Consider the following 23,285-nt stretch of genomic DNA (forward strand, 5'->3'; position numbering starts at 1 on the left):
CGACTTGCCCCCCCAAATTCACTTTGTGCAGGTGCGAACTCCTAACCCTAACCCTAAGCTTGCTCAATGGCTGCAGCCCGTGCTTTCTCTCGTTGCTCCTGCTATCGCAAATGCTCGTACACGTCCTTCACTGGCTCAATCCCACTACAGGGGTTGTCATTCTAGCAACTCATGGAGTTTTTGGGGTGATTCCGTTGATAAGTATCAGGCTCCTTCATATGAACCTGACCGTGATGAGCGGGTTAAAGTTGCATTGTATTTCAAGCAACTCATTGGCGGAAGGCGAGCGGTGATTGTTGCACGTCTCCCAACTGTGATGGCACTCTGGAAAAAAGTTCGTATCCAAAATGGCAGAGACAGTATTCGGATGCACAGTGCCACCAGGTCATCCAAAAAGCAAAGGAACTCGTCATATGTTCGAGTGAGTCTACTACATCACACATTAGTTCCAAACTTGACAAGGTTACTTAGTACGAACTTGAATATGAAGACCGTGTAAATGGAGCTCTTCACATGGTTCAGTTGGTGCAATATGGTCGTCTCGAGAAAATACTGGTTTGCTCGTTGTCAAACGACACTCAGTGGCTAGGGCTTGCTGGCAAAACTCTTCTGCTCACGCTCATTCGACCATGTCAGACTGAGGGTAGGGATGCTACCAAGGAGGAAGCGCGTTATTCAAGAAACCTTGCCAGCATCATCACCGACCTACGGAATGTAAAAGGAGTTGTAGGGAGGGTCAAGAGCCGCGGGGAATGGACTATCATTGACCGCAGAAGCAGTTTTGCGAAACCAGCCTTTGATGGTGCTGGGTATAATACAGATGAAAGTGAGGCGGAGTAAATGTTGATATATATACATACGAGGAGCTGGAACGTGTACAGTGTATTTCATTGCCACTTGTCCTAAAAACAGAAGCCTACTTCTTGACAACAGAAACTGCAAACATATGGAGACTGCAGGTCGTGTGCCAAAATGCAGGGAACTGAGCAAACGACATCAACGAATAAGTGATGATCACCGGAAGTGCAGGCAATTCACGGCGCTCCTCAGTAAACCTGGTGGGAGGCTTTTCAAAGACGGCTGTGTCGAAGCTTCGGAGGCCAAGACGGTCTGTGCTGCCATTGCGGTGGTGCTTTATGAGGCTTGAGAGGCGCATTTGCAGGCTGCGTGGGGTATTACCTGGCAGAGTATGGTTCGGGTAAGCTGGCAGCAGGTGAGCGTGGGGTATACAATTCTAGTTCTCCGTCGTGGTCTCTGTTACCGTCGACAGGAAAGTCATTGTCATTTTCTATGAGAGTGTCATTATCACCATCCTCATTATAGTCATTCCCATGAGCATAGTCGTCGCCGTTCTTAGAGGTTGCGATATCGTCTTCTGGCTCTTCGTGGACAGGCAGCGACTTGTCGGGAGTTCGGGTCTTCATGGCCTGCAGGGGAGGTGTATTGCTTGCAAATTTGCTGACTGCAGGCGGCGTGACACGAGCATTGTTGGTGACAATGGCTTTCCGCACAGTGGGCGGCAGACTGGGAACCCTAAGGGAGGAGCTTCCATTAGATTGATATGAGTCCCGCTTATATGAGACGTAGTCCATGTCCACTGCAGTCACACTCTCACCGTGCGATGAGCCAGTAGGTGTGTGGTAAGGGGGAGAATGAGAGGGCTGATTGAGTGGAGATGGGAGTTTAGTCACGTTGGGTGCGGCTTGCATCAGGGCTGGCGGAGAGGAGGTTTGTTTTGACTGCAGGAGGATGTTCACAGTGGTGGAACTCGCTTGTTGTGCCTGATGCTGATTCACAGACTGAGTTGCTGCTCAAAAATATTCAGTACTTGCGGCACTGACCAGTGAACGCTGAAATATATTCAGTACTTGCGGCACTGACAAAGTGAACGCTGAAAATTAGTCAGTGTCACAAGTACTGACAGACGTGAACGCTGAAAATTAGTCAGTGTCACAAGTACTGACAGACGTGACTCTCACGTGAACACTGAAAATAACGGGTTCTTTTTTCAGTATCTACGTCACTGGAATATGTCACTCAGGGTTTCTCACGTTTATTTTAAGGGTATTTACTTCCCACAGTGACCTGCGTCGTCAGTCTGTGACGCTGCTATTCTCTCAGTTGCTGCCAGCCCATGACTTAAGTACTACTCTGCGCACAATCAGTCACTTGATAGAGTCCAATCGGTCTCCGAAGCTTGACAATAACGCTGGGAGGAGGGCCGCCGTAGTGTTGAATAGAGCTGGCCCTGTGGCCATTGTGCGAACTTTGCACGTCGCTACTATGATCTCGCATCATTGTCAATCTAAGGATACCCTTGGGCACTCTCAAGTCACTTCAGCATTCTTGACAGTAAGCTTACCTTTTAAACTGTGGTTCGGCCATGCGTTCTCAATCTCACTTGCAAGATGCTCTTGTGGATGATGACCCCGCCCTGAGAACTGCTAGCAACGAAGCCATTGGGCATCTTGCCAACGTATCTGGAAGCTCCTTTTTGACGAGTCAAACCAAGGTATTGGTCGATCACATTGCAAGCAACTGCGATTCTCAAGGTCAAGCTGGCTGTGCGCTTGCGTTTGGGTCTGTTGATTCTGCTGACCGAACACATCGCTTATTTGTCGATGAAGTGGCTGTGAGTTTGTTGGGCCGCTGCCGATGTCTATTTGCCAATCGTGATACGGCTACCGCTGAGCTGCTACTATCAAGGTACTCTAGTCGCTTTTTAATACTCAGTCTAAAACGTTGATGTATTCTGTCCAGGCTAGTTGGACACTTACACTGATTGATTATGCGCGCTGCACAGTCCTTCGTCCAGGACTTGGATTCCCTGCGTTAAACTGTGAATCGAAGATGATGCGATATGTTTCTCCACACAGATCGAGCGATTGAGGCGGCAGAATCTCTTTAGTACATGATGCCTGCGATGGATGGGGCTGCAAGGCCTGACTATCTTGAATGGTCTGCCGGTGAGTGTATTAGAGCCTTGGACAACTTGAGCGACCGGATTCATTCTGGTGTCCATTAGCTTCTGAACAGGACTGCATTACATGCAGAAATCCTTCACAGCACGGAAATCGAGCTGAAGTAACACTTTATGGAACACGACGCTGGGGTGAAGCTCCATCAGAACCATGCTCTTGAAGTTGGATGGTTATCCAGACGAACAGGTATGAGCTCTCGAGCTTGCTGAGGTTGCCTATCCCGCTGGCCCCAGCCACATCAAAGTTTGCATCGCAGCTGCAAGCATGTCTCGGCTCTCCCTTGTTACCTTTGAGTTCAAATCAGTAGCACCATCCACAATCTACGATGCGCCGAGGTCAGGCGGTGCCATAAAGCCTGCGGCTGTGGCTCAGAAGATATTAGACTGGTCAAAAACTGCTATTGAAGTTCCTCCGACGCAACACACTGAAACTTTGCAGTGCAAAGCTTATATGCACTATCTGTGATGCAGCTTCTGCCCTGGCTCCTATAGGGTTTGACCGGTTGCCAACTATCAGTCCCGTGAGAGACGTTTCAGAGCTGCTGGTGCATACAATTAATGAAGCTGAGTAAGCCGAAATCAAGAACTACCGTGATATCAATACGATGAGTCCTCTTCATGCCTCTAAATCTGCATCTCATTAACTCATTCACCAAGCATACTTGACACATCTAGACAGGTTTTGCATCCAAACCTAGTATAAACGTGTCCGACTACACTCGGTTCAAATTCGAGCAGAAGGAGGAGAATACGATGTCACTCTTTACGTTCAGGGCTTTTTGGCTGGGTGGAATTGGCCCAGCTGCTGATCATGACACATCGAGATTATACAGTGACACGTAAATTTCAACGCCATTAGGTGAGTACAACGGTCCTAGCCCAACCAATTTTTAACTCAGTCACTTACTAAATCACTCTATATAACCAGCTTCCTGCACAAATTATGGATAGTTATTGATTGATGATTGTGGGGTTGCTGCTCCAATCACTGTCCTTGTTCGCTTTATCCTTCACAAAGCGGGATACATCAATACGATGCATTTAGTGTAGCGTGCGTTACATCAGAGTGGCACTGCCCTTACTGTCTCACTCGTGTGATATTACAACCTAGGTTGACTCAGAACCCAGCTGGCATCAAAAACACGATCATCAATTTTTCATGGCATGATTTGAAGGTTTCGTGCAATGGTTGTAAGAACGATGCTTGGGTCTTCGCCTTTCTCATTTCTGTTCGTAGTCAAGGGATCATATTGTGTTCACCGCACATTGATCAAGGCTGTGAGACAGGCTGTGACATTTGATGCATCCACATCCCATCAACCACACACTGCAAATTGAGTGCGGTGTGTCTTCTATCAGATTCCGCACTTACAGTGAAAGTCCCGACAGACGATCCCACGTATTTTTCCCGTTCATGCATATCACAAGCAACATGTGCCGAGTGTGTCATAAGTTTGGTGCTTGTGCCTACATTTGTCTGACACACCAAATATGTATAGCGGTAGTCATTGTTTCCATGCGGTGTCACGTGACCTGTGGGGGGGTGGTTGAACTAGGTAACTTGGCGCCGTGGCGCGGGTGCGCGCCATCCTAGCTTGACCCGTCCACCCCGGCTTAGAATATTAGTCTTTTTATGCTGCAGAAGATAGATACTCGCGTGAAGCGATTCTCCATGCAGAGTCGATCAAGACCATCGAGGCCCTCAAGCAACAACCATCCGTCGCTCAAACTACCTTTAGGGAAAACCTGTCAGAAGCTGCTAATGCCCAAGCTAAGCTTGGCAGCATCTGAGGGCAGCTGGAAGCAGCAAAAAAAGGCTTTGGACAAGGAAATTGCTGATCTCAATGCACGGCAAGTCCCTGAATGGACATCAATCGGTTCTTTAATCTCATTTAAATATAGGTCCAGGGATCTGTCCGTACTGAATGCTCTTCTTCATCAGGATCTCGAGACTGTCAGCACTCAAGCTACGTGTATACGTCAGGCTGCAGACTCCTCCGCTACAGACGGCGCTTCTGGTGATGCAGATATCGGTGACGATGTGGATACTCAAGTTTCGGAACTCAGATCTGTTGTGGCTTACTTGCGCAAGGAGAAAGAGATAGTCGATCTCCAGCTTGAGCTCAGTAAGCAGGAGAACGTCCGCTTGAAGGCTCAGATCGAGCATCTGATTCAGAGTTTGCAAGAGACCAGGGCAACCCTTGTTGAGGTATGTTTGTGAGTATCCATTTCTGTTGATCATCAACAACGTTGGCATCAGGAACGGGAACGGGCAATAGAAGCGGCGACTTCGGATGCTCAGCACACTGAGATGTTGGAAAGGATCAACCAGTTCAACACTCTTTGGGAAAGCAATGTCACCCTCCGCGCTGGCTGCGAGACTTATGCTAAATGTTCTCGCGAGCTCAACACAAAACTGCAGGCATTGTCTGCAGAGCTCGAACCTTCCAAGGAACAGGCTCGTATGGCACAGGCAGAGCTAGGAGCTAGGGATGCACAGATCACACATCTTGAGGGAGAGAGCCGCCATTGGCAAGAACGCAATGCGCAGTTGCTGAGCAAAGTAAGCGTTCAGAACCGCTCGTCTTTTTTGAGGCTGACGTGGCTTGGTAGTATGATCGTACTGACCCCGCTGAGATTCAAATACTGAAAGATGAAATTGAAACACTGAAAATTCAGAAGGCTGATGCGGAGAAATTGGCTACAGAACATGAAGAACGAGCAAACACTATTCAGGCCCGGGTACTTTTTTTTTTCAAACAATAAAGCCGTTCTGACCAGTCTCAAGCTCTCGCGTCTCGAAGCTAACTTCAGAACCCACAAAGATAGCAACACAAAAAATGCTGACAAGTTCAAATCTAGCCTTGGGTTACGAAGTCTCAGCTCAACACCAGCGTCAATGAGTTCGAGGGCAAGATCAAAATTCTTACTGCCAAACGAACGAGACACATTACGCACCACCTTGGCATCTGATGCATTGCAGCAGTTGAACTCCCAGCTAGAGACACTACAGCAAGAGAGTTGCTTTGGAGCAAGTGTTGGCCAATGAGAGAGCTGTGAAAGCCCAGGCGTCTGCCGAAGGTTCATCAGATCAAACTACGCTCATTGTATACTTTTCTCGCAAGTCAAAGTTTTGTTACTTACCCTGTTCATCTAGGCTTCCCTCAGGGAGGAGAGAGATAGGCTTTTAGCAGAAAAGGAGGCTCTGAGCAAAGCTGGATCCTCTACCGTACCTTCCGATACTGCGCGCTCCTGGGAGTTGGAAAAGCTTGAACTCATAAAGGCGCGAGATGAGGCATCAGCGCCTGCTAGTGTTGGTCACTAGCAGCGTTACATATCCGCGATCTCGACAGCTACACCAAACGCAATCAACAACTCTACGACCAGTATATCTGAATTGATATCGAGTGCAACTGAGCTCAGCAGGAGTTGTCCGAGGCTAATAGTCGTGTCAAGCAGTTACAATGCAAACCTGCGTGCAGAAGAAAATATGGGAGGTGTGTCTTTTTTGTTGTGTGTACGAGAAACGTTGTGTGGAGTATTGTCATTCCAAGTTCGCTTGGTGCAAGAGAACAAGACCCTCTCCGTGGAACGGTCTCACCTGGCTGACCTTACAGCCAATGTACAGAAGATGCATGGCGATGTTGAACAGTCGGGAGAAAATGACCACCGCAGCCTGGAAAACCAGATCCAGGCGATGGATGACCAAACATGCGCCGCATCTGAATGTATCTTCTCGATGTAAGGAAAGACTAATTGTTCGCTGGCCGCCTGCGCTGCCATTACGGGGCCATCTCACAGTAGTTTCCCCCCCACAATCTAGCTCACTACAAGTATTTGAGGCCTTTCATAATTTGTCTCTCGATGGACTGTGTACATGTCATTATCATATATGCACGATCCGGAATACAATGTTTGCTTACATTGAAATTCTAGATCTGTTCAACTATATGGGTTTGGGCGCGCCCCTGCAAGCGTCACCCCGTCACCCTATCATATAGACCTTCACGCGGAAGTCACATCCACGCACCTAGGATCCGCTCAGCACTCGCTTACCATCCGCACTCCAACACACTGACGTCACATATTCAGTGTGGCCTGTCCATTTTGCGATGACCTTTCCCGTCCCGATATCCCACAACTTCACTTTCCCATCCGAACTTCCGCTGACAATAGTCTTGCCGTTTGGAGACAATGCCTTGCTGTACATCGCTATTTCTTTATCCTCCTTATCGCGCCAGTCCTCGCCTATCTATCTGCCGCTTTCCAAGTCCCATAGTCGTAGTAGTGAGCCATCCACAGAACATGTCATGATCCGTCGTCCCCCTGGCAGGTGCACAACACCGAATACCCTGTCAGTATGGCCTTGCATCGTCTGACGTGGTGTGACTGCTGGCGTCTTTTGCTTCTCATTCGTCGGCAAGGACATGGTTGGCACGAGGGATGTCTCGAGTATAGCGGATGTAGTATGCGAGAGAAGCTCACCAAGATCTTAGAATCAAAACGAGTTGTCTGGTGACAGCAAATATTTCTGGTGAGTCAACCTGCCTAACTTGTTTCACCTTAGTTCTCGCTAATGTAAACGCACAAGCCATCACTTACCAGACAACTTCTACACTATAAGAATCTGGTTTTCACCCAGAAGCCAATTTCGACACTGTATACAGGAGCTGCGTGTCGGAGAATGTACAGAGATCTTGGAGGGTATTCAAAGTTGCTTGTGAGCAAGTGTATATGTTGCAGAAAAGTTCAGAGTATCAATAACTCACGAGAATTCTAGACACACCCAGTGCTCAGATCACCAGTGATAAGTGGGAGTTTGGGTTGGAGTTGATGAAGTTGGGCTCTGCCTGTGTTTTAAGGTGCGTCAAATGCATTATCGTTTCACAGCTTGATTGCTGTGGGCGAAGCGCACAGGATTGCGACTTGGCGCCAGGTGCATCTTTGCACATCTGATGGACTACTTCGATGGTGATGAGAAAGTTCGACAGAAGGCCGTGTTCCCTCCATTTCACATGTTTTTTCTAGCCTATGGTGTCGTTCCATCTTAAAGCCATCCTGCTACTAGATGTCTGAGTCGTATTTTGAAATATGCCAGGGCTTACGTCCTCAAAGCTCGACCCACTATAAACATTGCCGTACGCACTCAATGAACTTGTAGGTATGAGTTACTAACAGCCTACAGGAGCACATGAGGAGATGAGTGCTTGGTGGAGGCTGTGATGAGTAAGTGGAGTGTCGCATGGCATAGCTAAGTGGGCGTCTGCTTTACTCGTCCAGGCCCGCGTTGGGCATCCTGCCGATTTGCTACGCCGTGTCGCTCATTAGTATTACGTATAGAACTTTGATTCATTATCCACCTCGCTAACGTACCTGTTACGTTGAACACCCACATTTCATTGCATGTTCCACTTAAGATACACCAGCTGAATGATGCTGACCAAGGGAAACATGATTAGGCTATAAAATCAGACGCAGAGTAAACCTACGCGAGTCCCAGGCCACGGCCAATAAACAGTACAACGAGGTTTTCAACCACCCCCTCGGGCCTAAAAACAATGTGTCAGCAGTTGCTTGCTTATGATACGAAGCACCGACTGGAGCATGTCCGGATAATGTGCTGGACGCAATGACCAACACATCGCAATAAAAATGATGATGTTCGTGATTGATGCGAAGCCTTGGCTGATGCCAGCGATAATCTGCAATTCCGGGTAAGAATCCTCTTGATGAACCAAAACACTCACTGCCATAGAGGGCGAAGCGGCGAATGTGGACAACTGCCTTTGCTGGAAGCTGAGAAACGAACGAGAATCAGCAACGGTATCCAAGATTGTTATTAGAATATCCACTTACAATTGCCCTACTGAAGCTGCACTTTCGTCAATGAAAATCAATTGAATATCATACAAACTAACTTAAGCCGAAAACTGTGATCGAAAATCACGTCAGGCAAGGTTTATACACGCAGGAAGAAATACTAACCAAAGGCGATGAAGGCACAGAAGAGCTGCGGCGTGGTCAGCAGAAGTGACTGAGTATGGTTATAAAACACATACCACTACTGTGCCGACGAATCTCGAAGTGATACTCGTAGGGCCACCACAAACTATGAACAATGAAAAAATGAAACTCACAAACAAACTTGGCTCACCCGTATAAAGTCGACTAGCGAAAAATATAAGGGGGAGTAAGAGATGTCGCACGTTCTATCTATGATTGTTGCCTTACAACTGCGCGATTGGAGTGAGAATGACCTGGAGTAATGCTGTTAGCACGCCGGAAGCCACCATTGAGTATAGAAGACTTACCAAAAGGAGTTATTGTATCTTGATACGGCAGACAATGAGAAGCGGCTAAGGCAACCATGTGTCAAATTCACTTACGCAAAAACTTTTGGCAATTTCCCTCCGCCACATCTGCAGTTCCTGGACTACCTCAAACTACACTATCGCCTGATGATAAGATGCCAAGATGAGATTGTCGACCCTTGTACTCGGCACAGCGTGGATATCACCAAGACAATTACAGCTTCGAACACAAGGTCTCTCCTCATGGAAATTACGAAACCCTGGGTTGGAAGTGAAGCTCAAGCAGGCGCAGGTAATATGTCTGGTAGGTCATTGGGTAAGGGACCTGTCCATGCGCCCTCGCAGAGAGCTCGCCATTCGCAAGTGGACCAATAGACGGGGAGAATCAACGGATACTTTCACATGACCGCGCCCATTCTGCATCTGCGACTCTCGAGAGGCAGGCTGCTATGCTATATGTGGTCGATGTGTGCTGTTGCGTCACGAGTAGCGCATGATCACTGTCGAATGCACAGTCAAAACTAAATGCAATAGTACTACCATTAACCGGAAGATGACTCCGCCACCTTTGGTCTTAAAACTTTGTTCTTCTGCCTCCTCCATATCTGCCTGCATGGCAGCAAGCCGTTGCAGCCCTTCGAGTGCGACCCATTCTTGAGTTTCGCAGGTTTCCTGGAGGATTCTGTGGCCTGCTATCTGGGCCCGTGATCGTCACTGGTGTGGCGCATCCTGGCACTGGGTCGGGCAAACCTGGGTGTTTTTCTGCATTCTGTGGGCGAGTGCGGGGCCGGGACATTACTGACAAGTAGCTAGATCAAACAAGGGTAAAGCGAGCTTCAGATGGGCAGGAAAATGTAAGGAACGGCATGCTGGTGGATTATTGAATTTGAACTTTGGCAAGTTCGGTACTTAAACAAACAAAGTTTTGCTGACACAATTCAGTGCTTCAGCTTGGGCTTCATAACTGTCTGCGCACCTGTCCATACATACAGAATGGTCCTCTCAAATGTAAGTTTCAGCTTTGCATGTCATATTTATATGACTATCTGGAATTAGTGTCATAAAGTCTATTCTCCCAACTGCAACAGGAAGACTCGCATATTACCTACTTGGAAATTCGATCAACGAGAAGGTAGGCAAATAAAATTAATTTAACCGTGCACTATTGCTAACAGAATCTTAAGTTTGTTCATATCACCGTGATGCATAACCTCGATGACGGATCAATGGTTCTCCAGGCCTTTGTGCAGCTGGCGAGAACACCTCGTAAGGTTCTTTTTTCTTGATTTTTAATGCTACACTAAATATAGTGTACAGAGGGTAAAAAAACTTTCTGACAAACTCGAAATTCCTTGCCTACCCGACCTTCTCAGTCGCTTCTTGTTCCAACAGCTGCATGCCAACGATCCCCGCAATCCATTCGATATACCTCTCGCTGAATGCCCACTACTATATCCCGGCAAAATTTCAGTCTTCAATTCGGCATCATCGCGATTTTACGCAGCGAGTGATCTGAGCGGTATTGGTGGCATGCGCATTGAACACATCCACGCTTGCCCCTCCTGGCGGAACGAGTATTCACGCAATGACTGTGTCTTTGTTAACACAGACTCTGGTCTACCCGGCTTGCAAGGTCTCGAAGTTCGCGCATTTTTCTCATTCCAGTACCAGGGCAAAGTGTATCCTTGCGCTGTGATCCGCTGGTTCGACAAATTCGACAATGCCGCAGATGAAGACACATAAATGTGGATGGTTCGTCCAGGATTTCAAGCAAACAATACCACGGAGTACGCCATTATTCATATTGACACTAGTATCTATCGTGCTGTCTATCTTATTCCTGTGTATGGCACGGACTTTCTGTCTCGGGAACTCAAATTTTATCATTCCTATGATGCGTTTCAAGCCTACTATGGCAATAACTATGCTGACCATTATGCCTTCGAGATTGCATTTTGATTTTACTTTGTACAAGGTATGTGCACACTACCATTCAATATTCAGTTCACAGACAAACACATCTTCCATCCGGTACTCACCGGTGTGTGTAATCAAAGCTTGGTGGGTTGTGTCTGATACAAATACGGCGCCGACCTATATAATGTTTGAGATAATGACGTATATCAATCATTCGTGAACTTACTAAAAGTTTGGTGTACCAAGGATCCGAGAAATACCGGCTAAAGTAGTACCATGTCTGCAAACAAGTCACTTTGGACCAGTCCGTCTATGAGGCTATTGATGGCTTGCCTCATAGACGGACTGGTCACGAGTCTAATCGCAACAAATGAGGATGTTCAAATTTACAATTCAGGCACTAGGAAACACGTCACATCATTCAAGGGTCACAAATCATACAACTTGTCACTCGCGTGGACGCCCTTCTGGACGCAATCAAGGTGAGAATTATCGCCATCGCCGCCTTATACAGGGCTATACTATCTCCAAGGGGTTTCCCTCTGTGGAAAAACCCGTGTCCTGGATGCGAGGGCAGCATTTGATGTTGCATCCATGTACACGAACCAGGATTCAGAAATGGTTCATTTTCTGCTATTGATCGAGGTATGGTATGCAAGGATGCGAGTCACTTCTCCAGTGACAGTTTGCATTGTCCTGTCTGTTCAGCGAAGCAGACATCGTGCAACATGTGGAAGGTCATCTCCTGCTCCAATGATGACTGTGAAGTCTCTTCCGCTATTCCTGTCGTACAGTGTTCGAATCATCACAACTCGAAATTATGCACCTCGTGTTTGGAGCGTCCAGGCTCTTTGTCGCATCTGGGCAAGTGTCCCATATGCGCATGCTGGTTCTGTTTATCGTCGTGCTCATACATCGGGACCTGCGAGCTTTGCAATCATGTGGAGCCCTGCTACGACTGCATCAGGAACGGAAAGAGCGTAGAGGAGGAGCACACCATGTTTATGTGCCAGGGCTGCAAAGGTCTCCTGTGCGAGACATGCTCTGATCTTGACGAGAAAACATGCTGCAGATGTGATCAGAGCATTTGTAAGCTTGGTGCACACAAAGAAGACGACGGCGATTATCCTGATATAGTCTGTGACCGCTGCAGAGCTTCGAGTGATGATGAGGATATGGCTTACGGTTATTACTTTTAATGTGGCGCAGCGTTCACGAACTATCTTGTATTATAATCTGTGTCTAATGTTACTGTAAATCTCGCCAGCACCTCATACCCGCGGAAGGAATTCAACGAGTACAGTTGAACACCACGACCTTTAATTTACAACTTTTCTAATGGCCAGACAGTTCAAGTTCGTGAGCTCAAGGTGTGACTCATGTGGTCCATCACGACTTGATGAGCCAACTGAAGTCCAGGAACATGTAAGATCTATGTGTGACGGAAATCACATTGAGGATGTACTAACGATATACAGTATCACGTACAATCCAAGAGGAACGGGCGGAACAAAAGCAGTCTCAAAACGAACACGAAATCAGTGAGGGGCAGCGGGAATTATCATCAAGTGTGATGTATATGTGGGGAGGCTATGCTAAGGATAGCAAGGCAGGCATCCCACAAAAGAGTGTCTTGCGAGGAAGGAGGTCTGCCAGTTGCGGCATGAACACCTGTAGCCCTAGACTGCAAGGTTGTTGGGGTGGCTTCTCCAACGATACTGTATGTTCCTGCTGGTGGCGTGTTAGAAATGTCAGATTGTTATACCTTTATTCAATGGCGGTGCGATGCGTAGAATATCATCAACATGGGATGGATCTCCTGGTCCCGAGTTGGGAAATATATGTACCTTGAATTGCGAAGATGTCCACGATTACTTCAACTTATCCCTCCAAATAAGCATGCGCTGCCAGTGCAATGTAAGCTTGTGACCAACCTGGCTGCTTGTACGCCACAGACAAATCGAGTGGCGAAGCCCTTCTGAACTGTAACATCAAAGATGTTAGTCCAAACTGATTACGAGCCCAAGTGCAATGTACGTGTGGGATTGCTGTAGGGTTGAAATCGGTATTCGAAACGTGTAAGTTTGATCATCGTTCAAAGATTCAAAATGCCTCAGGCCTCCTGGCAAGAACCCTCTGACTTTGTGGCAGTGGCGGCGCAATGAGAATGCAGCGAGGTGGTGAATTTCCAGCTGACCGGCCCAAAATTTGCACAACCATAGTATTGCAAGGTTCGTGAGTGCCAGTGAAAGGTGATTATTGTTGTCCCGAGCCGCGTGCCCTTCAGCATCGATAAGTACAACATGATGGGAAGGGTGCTGGATTATGTAACTCGTATAGTTTCGAAAATTGAAATGCCGCAATGACCTCGAGGCATGCACTGTGCCAACTTGCCATTATATTAATCAATCCATCACTGAGCACAAGCTCCAGGCTTCTACGCTGTACAAATTTGCCAAGATTAAAAAGAAAGTTCAAACTCGAGTTAAATCAAGTCCTTGAATAACACATTGCCAACCTACCGTGACTGAAGTACTGATACTTAGGTTCACACCAGAAACAGAGTATCGTTAGGCGTCGTGCTTTGATGTCCCGTTTCAGGCGCATATATATAGTGTGTTTGCTTCGAATTTCCTCGACCTCATGATATAAATTAGGAGCGTCTTTCTCCCTTCTATTGAGGTTTGACCAGGGGAGATTAGGACCTCACCCTGAACCCACTCTACAACGAGGTGTTGAATCTCCAGCCAACTAGTTGCCAACTTCTGTATGTAACCATATAAGTTCCGAGCGTCTTTCTACCAGTCTAGCAGTCTATCTTTCACCTCTTGCAGTGAAATGTGCCTCGCTGTGAGCTAGTCAGGCGTAATGCAACAAACAATCTATGACATGCAACATCTCTAACGGTCTGATTTGGTGTTTTATCTTACACCGTGATGGAGCTTGACTTACTTTGCACCTTAAAATGTTCGACTCGCAGTTTCAAAGTTTTTTTCATCATATCATTCGAAATGTCGCATTCATATCGCGATGTTTTCCAGACCTTTCCCGCGTATTGGAAGGGATCGCCTTCAGTTACGTCTGACGCTGACCGTTCTCTTGAGTTCCCTCACAGACATGGCTCTCAGTACAGGCCGAAGTTGAAATGCCAATCGGTATCCCAAGCAATCAATGTCAGATCAGATGGTGCCAAGGAAACTTCATCGCTGCCTCTAGTTTGGGTGAGTGATCATCTACGTTCTATCTGGCGGACAAAATCAAACAATGGCACAGGTTGAAGTCTGAGACAACGTTATCCCGCCTCACGCTGTTCCATTCGCCTCGGACAGTCACGGACCTCTTTTCATAGCCCGAGCTTATCTAGAAGTAAGTCTTCTCATGCAAATGCTCTATCATTTGTGACTTATGAGTGCAGGGAGCATTTTGTGAGTCAGCTCCATCAGGCATTGATTTTGCTCATTCATGTCACCCGCAACAGTCCTGGGCAAGGCTGGTTCTCAGCTCACTAGCGGTGCTATCATTAGCTACGGAAGTTTGGAAATAACGGTAGTGACCACAACTTTTGAGGTCGTAATTTTGCTGAGCATATGACCTAGGTGATCCGGTATGATGTACTCGTGTGCGCCGGATGGCTGAGTTGGGAGATCCCGTATTCTTCTGGGACAAGCTTTATGCGCCAGGACACCGTCATCACAAAATATCACATCAATCACGGTCTTGAACAAGCTCTCACGTATCATCAGGATATTCCTCAAAACGCCTATAATTCAGCAGATAATCACAACAAGGTCGTTAACAACCAGTGTTCGGCAACTCCCGATCTCGACCCCGCCATCGTCGCATCGCATACTAGGGCCCGCAGCTACTCTACATATGGCCTTTCATTAAAAGAATCTTTAGATGTTGACATATTGAAAGCTCGTAACACTTTCGTTCCCCTGAAATCTCCTCTTGAGCTAACGGAGCGGTCACGATCACTCCCTCCCCGGGCAAGACGTTCAGCTGAGTCAAGCTTTGATGCTAGGGCGGAACTGGGTACTTTTCGGTGTGACAGTGCACAAAGTGCTGATGTTACTATGGTCATTGTGTCCGCTACTCACAGGTCTGAGCACGCACCGGTGTCCCGCCCAAGTGTGGTAACGTCATCAAAACCTCGAGTCTGTCTCGATTGCACCAGTCAAGGATCTCACAGGCTCCCTAGGTGAGTTGACAGTGACAACTGAGAGACACTTTTTAATGAGTTTTTACAGCGTGGCTAGTGCTGTTGAATACTCAGCAAATGAGCGAGGCACCCCAGTCGGTTCATTCGGCGGATCCGAAATCACAGGGTTCCGCGAGGTGGTGAACGTCAATGGCCGGAGTGCATACAGTAGTTCACCTCGTGAACATCCAGCTCAATCGGTACATGCTGATTTTGCCCAGGACGTCTTACCGCGTCGAAGATATTCAAACACTGGTATTGCTCCTTCCACACCTGTAAATCACCACACAAACCAGTTCTTGTCGACTTCGGCAATGAGCCACTCATTGGCAAGCAATTTCCTTGATTCTCGATTCACCAATACTCCCAATCCTTCGTCAAAGGACGACTCTCACTTCACCCCCATGTAGTACTCATCTTCCTCGCACAAAGTGTCGAGTGATTCGCCACCGTCTCGACCATCTACAGTTTTCTCTCGTGGTACTTGGGCGGGCACCCAAGGAAGCCTTGCTTTGTGTCTCTGCATCCTTGATGATGTCAAAGACACGAGCAAACATCAGTCAAAACTGGTCAACGGTCCCGTACACCCTCCCACAGGCACAGTCGACATCTCTGCCAATTTGAGTGATTTCGGGCGTGTTGATCAGTATGATCAGTGGGCATCTCCTGTTGCCAAAATGCATGTATGGCAACGTGGTATGCAACACCAGGAATCTCACTTGAAGGATGGTCCAAGTCACGTTCCACAATCTCCTACATTTCTATCCACCGATTCACCCCCAGCCCAGGGCTCTCTTGTTGATGATCATACAGATATTGATCTACGTTCCACTCATGACTCACATCATGACGTGCCAAAGAGACCCGCCAAGACATCCTCCGAGGATGAAAACACGACTGTCTCGGAGCATGTGCGTGGCTGTGAGTCGGAGCATGTAAGTGACTCCGAGCATTGGCAGCTTGTCTCCCGAACGACCTTTGGCATCGAAGCGCAAACTTGTGATGGGACTGGAAGTGATGCAATCACCAGCGAGCGTCCTGCACCAATCATCATTAACCCAATCGAACGCTGGGATCGTGACGAGCGAAGTCAAACTTCTGTCTCACCCTATGTCGCACATAACTTCTGTAACTCAAGTAGCTGGAGACAGCAAACGGGAGCACAGTCGTGCCGTAGTGCAGGAGAGCACTCTCGAATGGGAGCTCGTTCAAGAGAATTGGGTCGCAGTTACTGCAGCATCCCAAACTACAAGCACGGGGGGTTAGCATCGGTCGTTCCCTCTCGCGGAACCCTGGTAACTGAAGAATGCGCACCGTTGTCGACTGTCACATGTAGTACAAGCTTGCCTCCTTCACAATGGCCATCTGCCCAGACAATTTCATGTAACGACGGCTCAGTCATGGATGACGAGCTCCATAGGCATCGCGAGTGCGCAGATTCATCTGTCATCGTCTGTGCATCCGTGGCACACAAGGAAAACAACAGTTCAACGCGGTCGAGAGCACACAGAAGACAAGTCCAGCATCGAACGACATTCGAAACTCATCTTTCATTCAAAGTACATTGACGGTAGTCGAGAGTCCCTCTCTGACTTCTAACAGACACGAATAACTCTACGATCAAGGACGTAGCCAGGAACAAGCCTAGTCAAGTCACCCTGTACGTCTTCCCACGTCGTGTTTACTCTCAACTGAGATTGTCTAGCACTCCGAAACTTGAGGATGAGATGGCGGATGTATCCACAGATTGCAAGCGCCAAACTGTGGAGGGCAGAGAAGACTCTCATGATCAAGGGGCGGAAAGAGGTCAAAAATCTCACATCCTATTCCCGTACTGTTAGGATTGTCGAAGGAAACACGTCGAAGTCCACAGTGTTGAACGATGATAGGACGATAAATGAGGGCACCGACAGTGCCGCATTGTCCTTGTCTGTCAATCCTGGGTCAAAAACAGTCTCCTTCGTACGTGATACATTCCGAGTTCTTTACCCTCCAATAAACCTCCTTTAGCGAACCGGGTGTTCCACAGGACTCGGGTATCAATTGCATTGAATCTGGATACGAACGCCGGTCTTTGGACCACTGACACAATCTTCAAGGAATTCCATTCAAATATCTAGCCATGATTCGACTGAGAGCAGTGAAGAGCACATCCAAAGACAGGTCAGCCCTAAATTTATTCCTCAGGAACTGAGCGATTTACTGATGATAAGTTCAACAGTGCCCGTGAAGAAAGTAGACTCCTCTGTGCTGGTCCGGTCGTCCCTGATACCTGCGGAGAACATTGGAACACCAGCACCGGTCCCACGCAGAGCTGTCAAGAATACGCGGAATTCGAGTCTAGCATACAATGATCTCAGGAACTTCGTCTTCAGCCGAAAGCACGTGCATGATGGGTCAGACTTCTTCCTCAGTAATTGACCTGAAAGACCGATCCTGTGGTCAAGCTGTAGGCTCGGAACCACCTACTCAAGGCTCCCCGTACGTAGCTTCTACGCCGTGTTTCCCCCACTGACATTATCCAGTCCTCCGAATGTTTACGTCGACGGCAGAGTGCCTTGTATCATCAGATTGTATGCGCCAGGATTTGGAGGGCAGAGGAAACTATCGTGCGCAGGAGGTGGAGAGTGAGGTTACACTCAAATCGGAGTCTTATTCCCAGAAAGTCTCAGTCTTCGACTTTTCGCCCCGGTTCGCCCCATTCGTGTTCGTGCCGAATTCTTTCCCACGATTAGTAATAGACAAAGTCCGTGACATGACTACTATGACGCTTTGTCCTTACCTCCATCCCGCCAGTTATTAGCGCCATCAATACCCATTCTCCTCACCTGCCCCGCATATTAATAAGCGGTATGTATTGGCACCATGTAAGTTGCACTGGTCTTTGCTCCATGGTGCACTGGTGCTGACGGACTTCATTCAGTGTACAACTCTAAATGCTTACCTTCAACACGCTCCCTCTATTAGTTCTTTGTATCACGCTGCAATAGTATTCATGTCGTCTGTTCCTCCTACAACACCCTTCATCCGGCCCGAATGGGTCGCTATATGTCAATCATGTTCCGAACCTGCCGAATGGCAGGTTTGCAAAGACAATTCAAAGGGCAATCAAGGTCATTGGTATGCGGTAGTACGTATATCTATTCATGTCTATAGTTTCATCGCACTAACTACTGAGAATTCAGTGCCGATGTAAACGCTCCTCAGACAACCAATCATGCCAGTACTTCCGCTAGGGCTCACCCAGATCGTCCCCCACACAATCACCAGTCCTTCCCCACAGTACCGCTATGCCAACCCAGCCTGGACCACCACCACCACTGCCAGTTGGTGATGCGTCCTCTCATCCACGCCTGTGCGCTGTACCTGGATGTAAGTTCACACGGATCGCACCAGATTGCAAAAACTTGTGTTGTCGCAAGCATTGTGTTGCCTTTGGTGGGTGTTCTTCGAAGACCCACAAGCCCACCCCTGCCGAAAGTCAGCGAAACATGGCAATTGACCCTGTCCTTCGAGTGCCACCATCCCAGCCTGCCAAGGCTGGCCCTTCAGCAGTACACTCGGCCCCTACTCCTAGCCCCACAATCTCACTCAATGTGCAGGCGCCTACTTCTTCCGCTGTCGCCCACACCCCTTCACAGCTGCCTACTTCTTCTGGTGCCACCTATACCCCTTCACAGGTGCCTACTCCCGCCATTGCCCACGCTTCTTCAGAGGGACGTTCGTACCCCTCAAACAAGGGTAAAGATCGGGCACTGCCTCCATCAGAGGTTGACATACATGCCAACCCTCGTTACCCATCGCAACTCCCACCTGTTTTCACTCAGCGCTATGCTGAACAAGAACAGCAGTTGAAGGCAACGGCGCACCAAGCTGCCAAGCAGCGTAATCTTGAGCATCGCATGAAGAATACTGTGGAAGTCTATGGATGGTCAAAGGTGTGTTTTCCGAAGTATGGGTTTCTGTTACATGTCTTAAGAGCAGCTTTAGGACGGTGCAGAGGTGACCATGTGCGAATTTCAAGAAGGCATCACCCTGCCGCAATTCAAGGTGACTGTACAAGTACTTCGCGCACTTGGGCTGTGCTCTGGAGATGACGCAGAGGCTCAAGTCCAATACTTCAATGCGTCGAGGAGCTGATGGTCGACAGTCCAGCAAGGGCACGCGCTCATGCTCGACAGCCGTCAAGTGTACATGCGGACCATAGGTGTTACAATCACTCCTGAGTTCGACAACATCTTCGAAAGCAACTCTCTTCATGTTGTTCCCAATATTCGCACCAATCTCAAAGCTGAGCGCGCTGCCGTTCGTCTGTCCAACACACGCACACAGCTTAGGGCTGCTAGCATCGCAGCCTCCGATTCAGAGGATCCAGAAGATATGCGGAAGCATAAGCATTCAGGTCACTCACTGCGAGGCAACGCTCGCCGTGTGCGCACAAACACTGCTGGCTCCTCAGCTGTTCGTCCATACTCGCCTGCATTGATCATCAAACATGAGCGCACGCTTCTGACACCACGTCGGTCATTCTCAATACCAAACTCGCCTCCACTGGCAATAAAACATGAACACACTGTGGACGCTAATTTGCAGGACGTGATTGAGCTATTTTCCGATTCTGGCTCCGAGGTCGACGTCAACATCACTCCCCGTCAACATGTGCCACATCCAAGTCGACATCGTTCACTGTCATCGGACAGTAGCCACAGTGCATCATCAGACAGCAGCAGCCTGAGCGACCCCTCTACTGTATCTGAGTGTTCATCACTGTCTTCAGGTCACTCTCCTGAGGATGCTGTTGATGTTGATGCCTTTGACAATGTCAGGCGCTGGCCTACCAGCTTCTATGCATGTGAAATCGCAGATGGCTTCAAGAAATATGACAAATCCCGCAGAGTCGGACTGTGTTCTCACGCTGCGTTCTCACTGGCATTCGGAGGGGGTGTACACTTCCGTCCCTTGACCTTCTCAGAGCATCGGAAACGATGGGACCAAGCACTGGCATCTTCAAGAACCATGTTTATACGAGCAGGCAAGAGTGATGCAGGCTCATATTCAGCATTCATGAAGGCAAATCCATTGCCTGGCGCAGATGTGAAGGCCGCCCAGAAGCGCCTTGGAAGACTGCGAGGGTGAACACAGGCATTATTCTATGTCTGTTTTCTTATTCCTTTTCATTCGTTGTGCCGTTGTCACCATCTTATGGTTCCCTTACTGGTATTGTCAATAACTTGTGGATGTACTCGTCGTTATACTATCAATTGAAGCTTTGTGGGTTCTAACACGTCTTCATCTAACACGTCTCCAAATACCAATAATGCCAGCAACATTTCTAATAACAACGCCGGCACCAGTGCAAACGCGGCACAGTTTCTTACTCCTCTTATGGAGGAGAGAGAGCATTCATAAGATTATATATTGTAGAACAGCATGTCAGAGCTACCTAGCAGCGCGATTTCTTACTCCTCTTATAGTTTCCTTGAGCTGCTTAGAGGGGGCCAGCGCGCCCCCAAAACTGTTCGTGTTAAGAGTTCTGCCTCAGAGGTAAGTTAGCTATCATTACCTATACAGCAGGGTATGCAGTATAGGTAATGATAGCTAACTTAATACCTCTGAAGCTATACTGGAGGGTATTGAAACTCTTAACACGAACAGTTTTGGGGGCGTGCTGGCCCCCTCTACCCCAGAGATATTAAGTTAGCTACACCTATACCACAGGGTATTGAAAATGTTTTCTTCGGTTAACAAAGAAAACATTTTCAATACCCCCCAGTATAGGTGTAGCTAACTTAATATCTCTGGGGTAGAGGGGGCCAGCACGCCCCCAAAACTGTTCGTGTTAAGAGTTCTGCCTCAGAGGTAAGTTAGTTACACCTATACTGTAGGGTATTGAAAATGTTTTCTTTGTTAACCGAAGAAAACATTTTCAATACCCTGTGGTATAGGTATAGCTAACTTACCTCTGAGGCAGAACTCTTAACACGAACAGTTTTGGGGGCGCGCTGGCCCCCTCTAAGCGGCCCAAGGAAAGTAATTGTGTTAACAAAGAAAATATAGCTAGCTACACCTACAATATAATATTATGAATACTGTCTCCTCCATAAGAGGGGTAAGAAATCATGCCGCTGGGCAACTTTGACCGGCAAGGCAGCAACGAGTTGATGGGTGCGCTGGGTGACACCTATGCGGTGTATAACCCCTTCCCTGGGCCATACCACCCAGAATATCTTAGCCAAAACTGGGTGCAGTGTTCGCAGTGGTATTGGTGTCGTTAATTAGAAATGTTGCTGGCACTATTGGTATTTGGACACGTGTTAGATGAAGACATGTTGGTTATATATTGTAGAAGAGCATGATAAAGACAAGTAACAAATTGTTTACTCTACTAGTGGCCAGTTGCCAGGGCGTCTCCCCTCTGCATGTAGCTTTGCTTTCGTGAGCCGATTCTTCTGAAGGATCATCTCATCTAAGAAGAAGACGTATCTGTCCATGAGCATCTCGCGGCATATTGAGTGATATCCCCCAAACCAGACATTTGTCTGCTCTGCGATGGAGGAGTTGAATAGCCAGTTTCTGCTGACATCCTGCAGCTCGTCAAAGTGGGCGGGGTTGCAGTGTTCCTGACACCATGCATCTTCGATGGAATGCTTGCACTGGAAATGAAACACATCGACAGATAGGCCTATGCTTTTGAAGTAAGGGTCGTTCCGAACATGGTAAGACAAGGTGCAATTGTTGTCGTAAAAGATGTGGCTGGGCTTGATGCTCTCATCGCGAAATACCCTCTTGATCATCTCCTATCCGCTCATAGTTAGTCTGCAATCGCGAGTGAGAAGCATTTGCCTTACCACAACACTTGTGACACCCTCTGCTCCATAAAATGTCTCACGTGCGAGAATCATCCCACATGGCGCAATGATCAACTGTTCATTGTGGGTACGGTTACGACCAAACTTTGCGCGAAGTTTCCTTGGCTTAGTTTGCTTTGCTGTCTCCACAGATCCCTCACCAACAACAACTGGGACTTCAAACTCCTCTTCCAAGGGATCATCAGCCTCAAGGTCAGCAATCACGACATCACTGGTATCGGAGTTCATGGGCACAGCTACATATGCACGCTGAAGGCGTTCCTGAAGCTGAAAGCATGCCTGGCCACGTTGGGTGTACGCTTTCTCGATAGCCTGGTGTGTGGGGTCATCGCATGTCCTAGTCGAGGGTGTGACACTGCGCTCGCAGTTCACTATTGCACAGATACAGAGGTGTGTTAGGAGATGGTCAGGACAGAATCTATCGCGATTATTGGCAAGGGGTTCATGGCAATTATGAATGCCGCAACATGGATGGCCTACAGTGACCCCATCTGTAATGACAACGGAAAACTTTTGGTCAGGAGCGCCATTGTTGTTGTTGTTGTGGAGAACAGTGCACTTGGTACAATAATGACGGAGCTCCTCCTGGCCGTAGAGGCGGATGCGAAGGTTGTGAGCATGTATTGGTGCAGTAAATCTGTCCCTGTGGTCACCTCCGTGCTTGATCTCCAGCACTTGACCGCGAAGTTGTAAATCTTCGATGAGAGAGAGTTGGACAACTCCGCTCCAGACGTGGTCACCCGAGAGGCCAAACTTGAAAGTCAGGTGGTGGCACGGCACCCTTTGAGAGGGAGACGTTATAGAAGCACGCGCAGTTCAACATGTGACGTCCTGCCAAAGTCAAGTTAGAAACACTGAATCATGAAGCGATGCTATGGATAGCACTCACCATGAAACAAGATTCAGTACTCTCCACATCCGCACAACTGCTATATCAACATATTGATGACCGCCAACATGGAGCGCATCCGGTGGATGCGCATAATAAGTCCGCTTGCGATCATGTG

The 23,285-nt window shown here is 48.1% G+C and overlaps 8 protein-coding genes across 8 annotated transcripts; 6 read left to right on the top strand and 2 right to left on the bottom strand.

Moving 5' to 3' along the window:
* Window positions 1-286: 286 nt before the first annotated feature.
* HD556DRAFT_1217308 (uncharacterized protein) lies at window positions 287-798 on the top strand (the record flags this gene model as incomplete). Its single annotated transcript, XM_041296713.1, has 2 exons — window positions 287-425; window positions 491-798. Coding segments are annotated over 2 exons (447 nt in total), but the record flags the coding sequence as incomplete, so codon positions are not given.
* Window positions 799-916: 118 nt separating this feature from the next.
* Window positions 917-1,709, bottom strand: HD556DRAFT_1447656 (uncharacterized protein; the record flags this gene model as incomplete). The annotated part of the gene is made up of 2 exons (XM_041307317.1): window positions 917-1,203; window positions 1,262-1,709. The coding sequence occupies 2 exons, from the start codon at window positions 1,707-1,709 to the stop codon at window positions 917-919; spliced, it is 735 nt and encodes a 244-aa protein (XP_041155815.1).
* Window positions 1,710-4,695: 2,986 nt separating this feature from the next.
* Window positions 4,696-6,305, top strand: HD556DRAFT_1496530 (uncharacterized protein; the record flags this gene model as incomplete). The annotated part of the gene is made up of 5 exons (XM_041308891.1): window positions 4,696-5,189; window positions 5,241-5,543; window positions 5,594-5,722; window positions 5,983-6,087; window positions 6,138-6,305. Exons 1-5 carry the CDS (start codon window positions 4,743-4,745, stop codon window positions 6,303-6,305), a joined length of 1,152 nt encoding a protein of 383 aa, XP_041155816.1. The 5' UTR covers window positions 4,696-4,742.
* A 2,071-nt stretch (window positions 6,306-8,376) lies between these two features.
* On the bottom strand, window positions 8,377-9,906 carry HD556DRAFT_1311888 (uncharacterized protein; the record flags this gene model as incomplete). Its single annotated transcript, XM_041300588.1, has 12 exons — window positions 8,377-8,440; window positions 8,470-8,529; window positions 8,579-8,682; window positions 8,728-8,776; window positions 8,837-8,852; window positions 8,899-8,910; window positions 8,966-8,990; window positions 9,040-9,089; window positions 9,292-9,309; window positions 9,367-9,408; window positions 9,688-9,791; window positions 9,839-9,906. The coding sequence occupies 12 exons, from the start codon at window positions 9,904-9,906 to the stop codon at window positions 8,377-8,379; spliced, it is 612 nt and encodes a 203-aa protein (XP_041155817.1).
* An 834-nt stretch (window positions 9,907-10,740) lies between these two features.
* Window positions 10,741-10,935, top strand: HD556DRAFT_1195128 (uncharacterized protein; the record flags this gene model as incomplete). Its single annotated transcript, XM_041296262.1, has 1 exon — window positions 10,741-10,935. A coding segment is annotated over one exon (195 nt), but the record flags the coding sequence as incomplete, so codon positions are not given.
* Window positions 10,936-11,034: 99 nt separating this feature from the next.
* HD556DRAFT_1244986 (uncharacterized protein) lies at window positions 11,035-11,250 on the top strand (the record flags this gene model as incomplete). Its single annotated transcript, XM_041298494.1, has 1 exon — window positions 11,035-11,250. The coding sequence occupies one exon, from the start codon at window positions 11,035-11,037 to the stop codon at window positions 11,248-11,250; it is 216 nt and encodes a 71-aa protein (XP_041155819.1).
* A 2,969-nt stretch (window positions 11,251-14,219) lies between these two features.
* Window positions 14,220-17,250, top strand: HD556DRAFT_1496534 (uncharacterized protein; the record flags this gene model as incomplete). Its single annotated transcript, XM_041308892.1, has 9 exons — window positions 14,220-14,429; window positions 14,624-14,633; window positions 14,687-14,754; window positions 14,805-15,409; window positions 15,459-15,684; window positions 15,820-16,344; window positions 16,400-16,670; window positions 17,012-17,069; window positions 17,115-17,250. 9 exons carry the CDS (start codon window positions 14,220-14,222, stop codon window positions 17,248-17,250), a joined length of 2,109 nt encoding a protein of 702 aa, XP_041155820.1.
* Window positions 17,251-18,699: 1,449 nt separating this feature from the next.
* HD556DRAFT_1447661 (uncharacterized protein) lies at window positions 18,700-20,545 on the top strand (the record flags this gene model as incomplete). The annotated part of the gene is made up of 3 exons (XM_041307318.1): window positions 18,700-19,347; window positions 19,400-19,519; window positions 19,565-20,545. The coding sequence occupies 3 exons, from the start codon at window positions 18,700-18,702 to the stop codon at window positions 20,543-20,545; spliced, it is 1,749 nt and encodes a 582-aa protein (XP_041155821.1).
* Window positions 20,546-23,285: the final 2,740 nt, after the last annotated feature.

Source organism: Suillus plorans (assembly GCF_016647745.1).
Source record: "Suillus plorans strain S12 chromosome Unknown HD556scaffold_66, whole genome shotgun sequence".
Taxonomy (NCBI): Eukaryota; Fungi; Basidiomycota; class Agaricomycetes; order Boletales; family Suillaceae; genus Suillus; species Suillus plorans.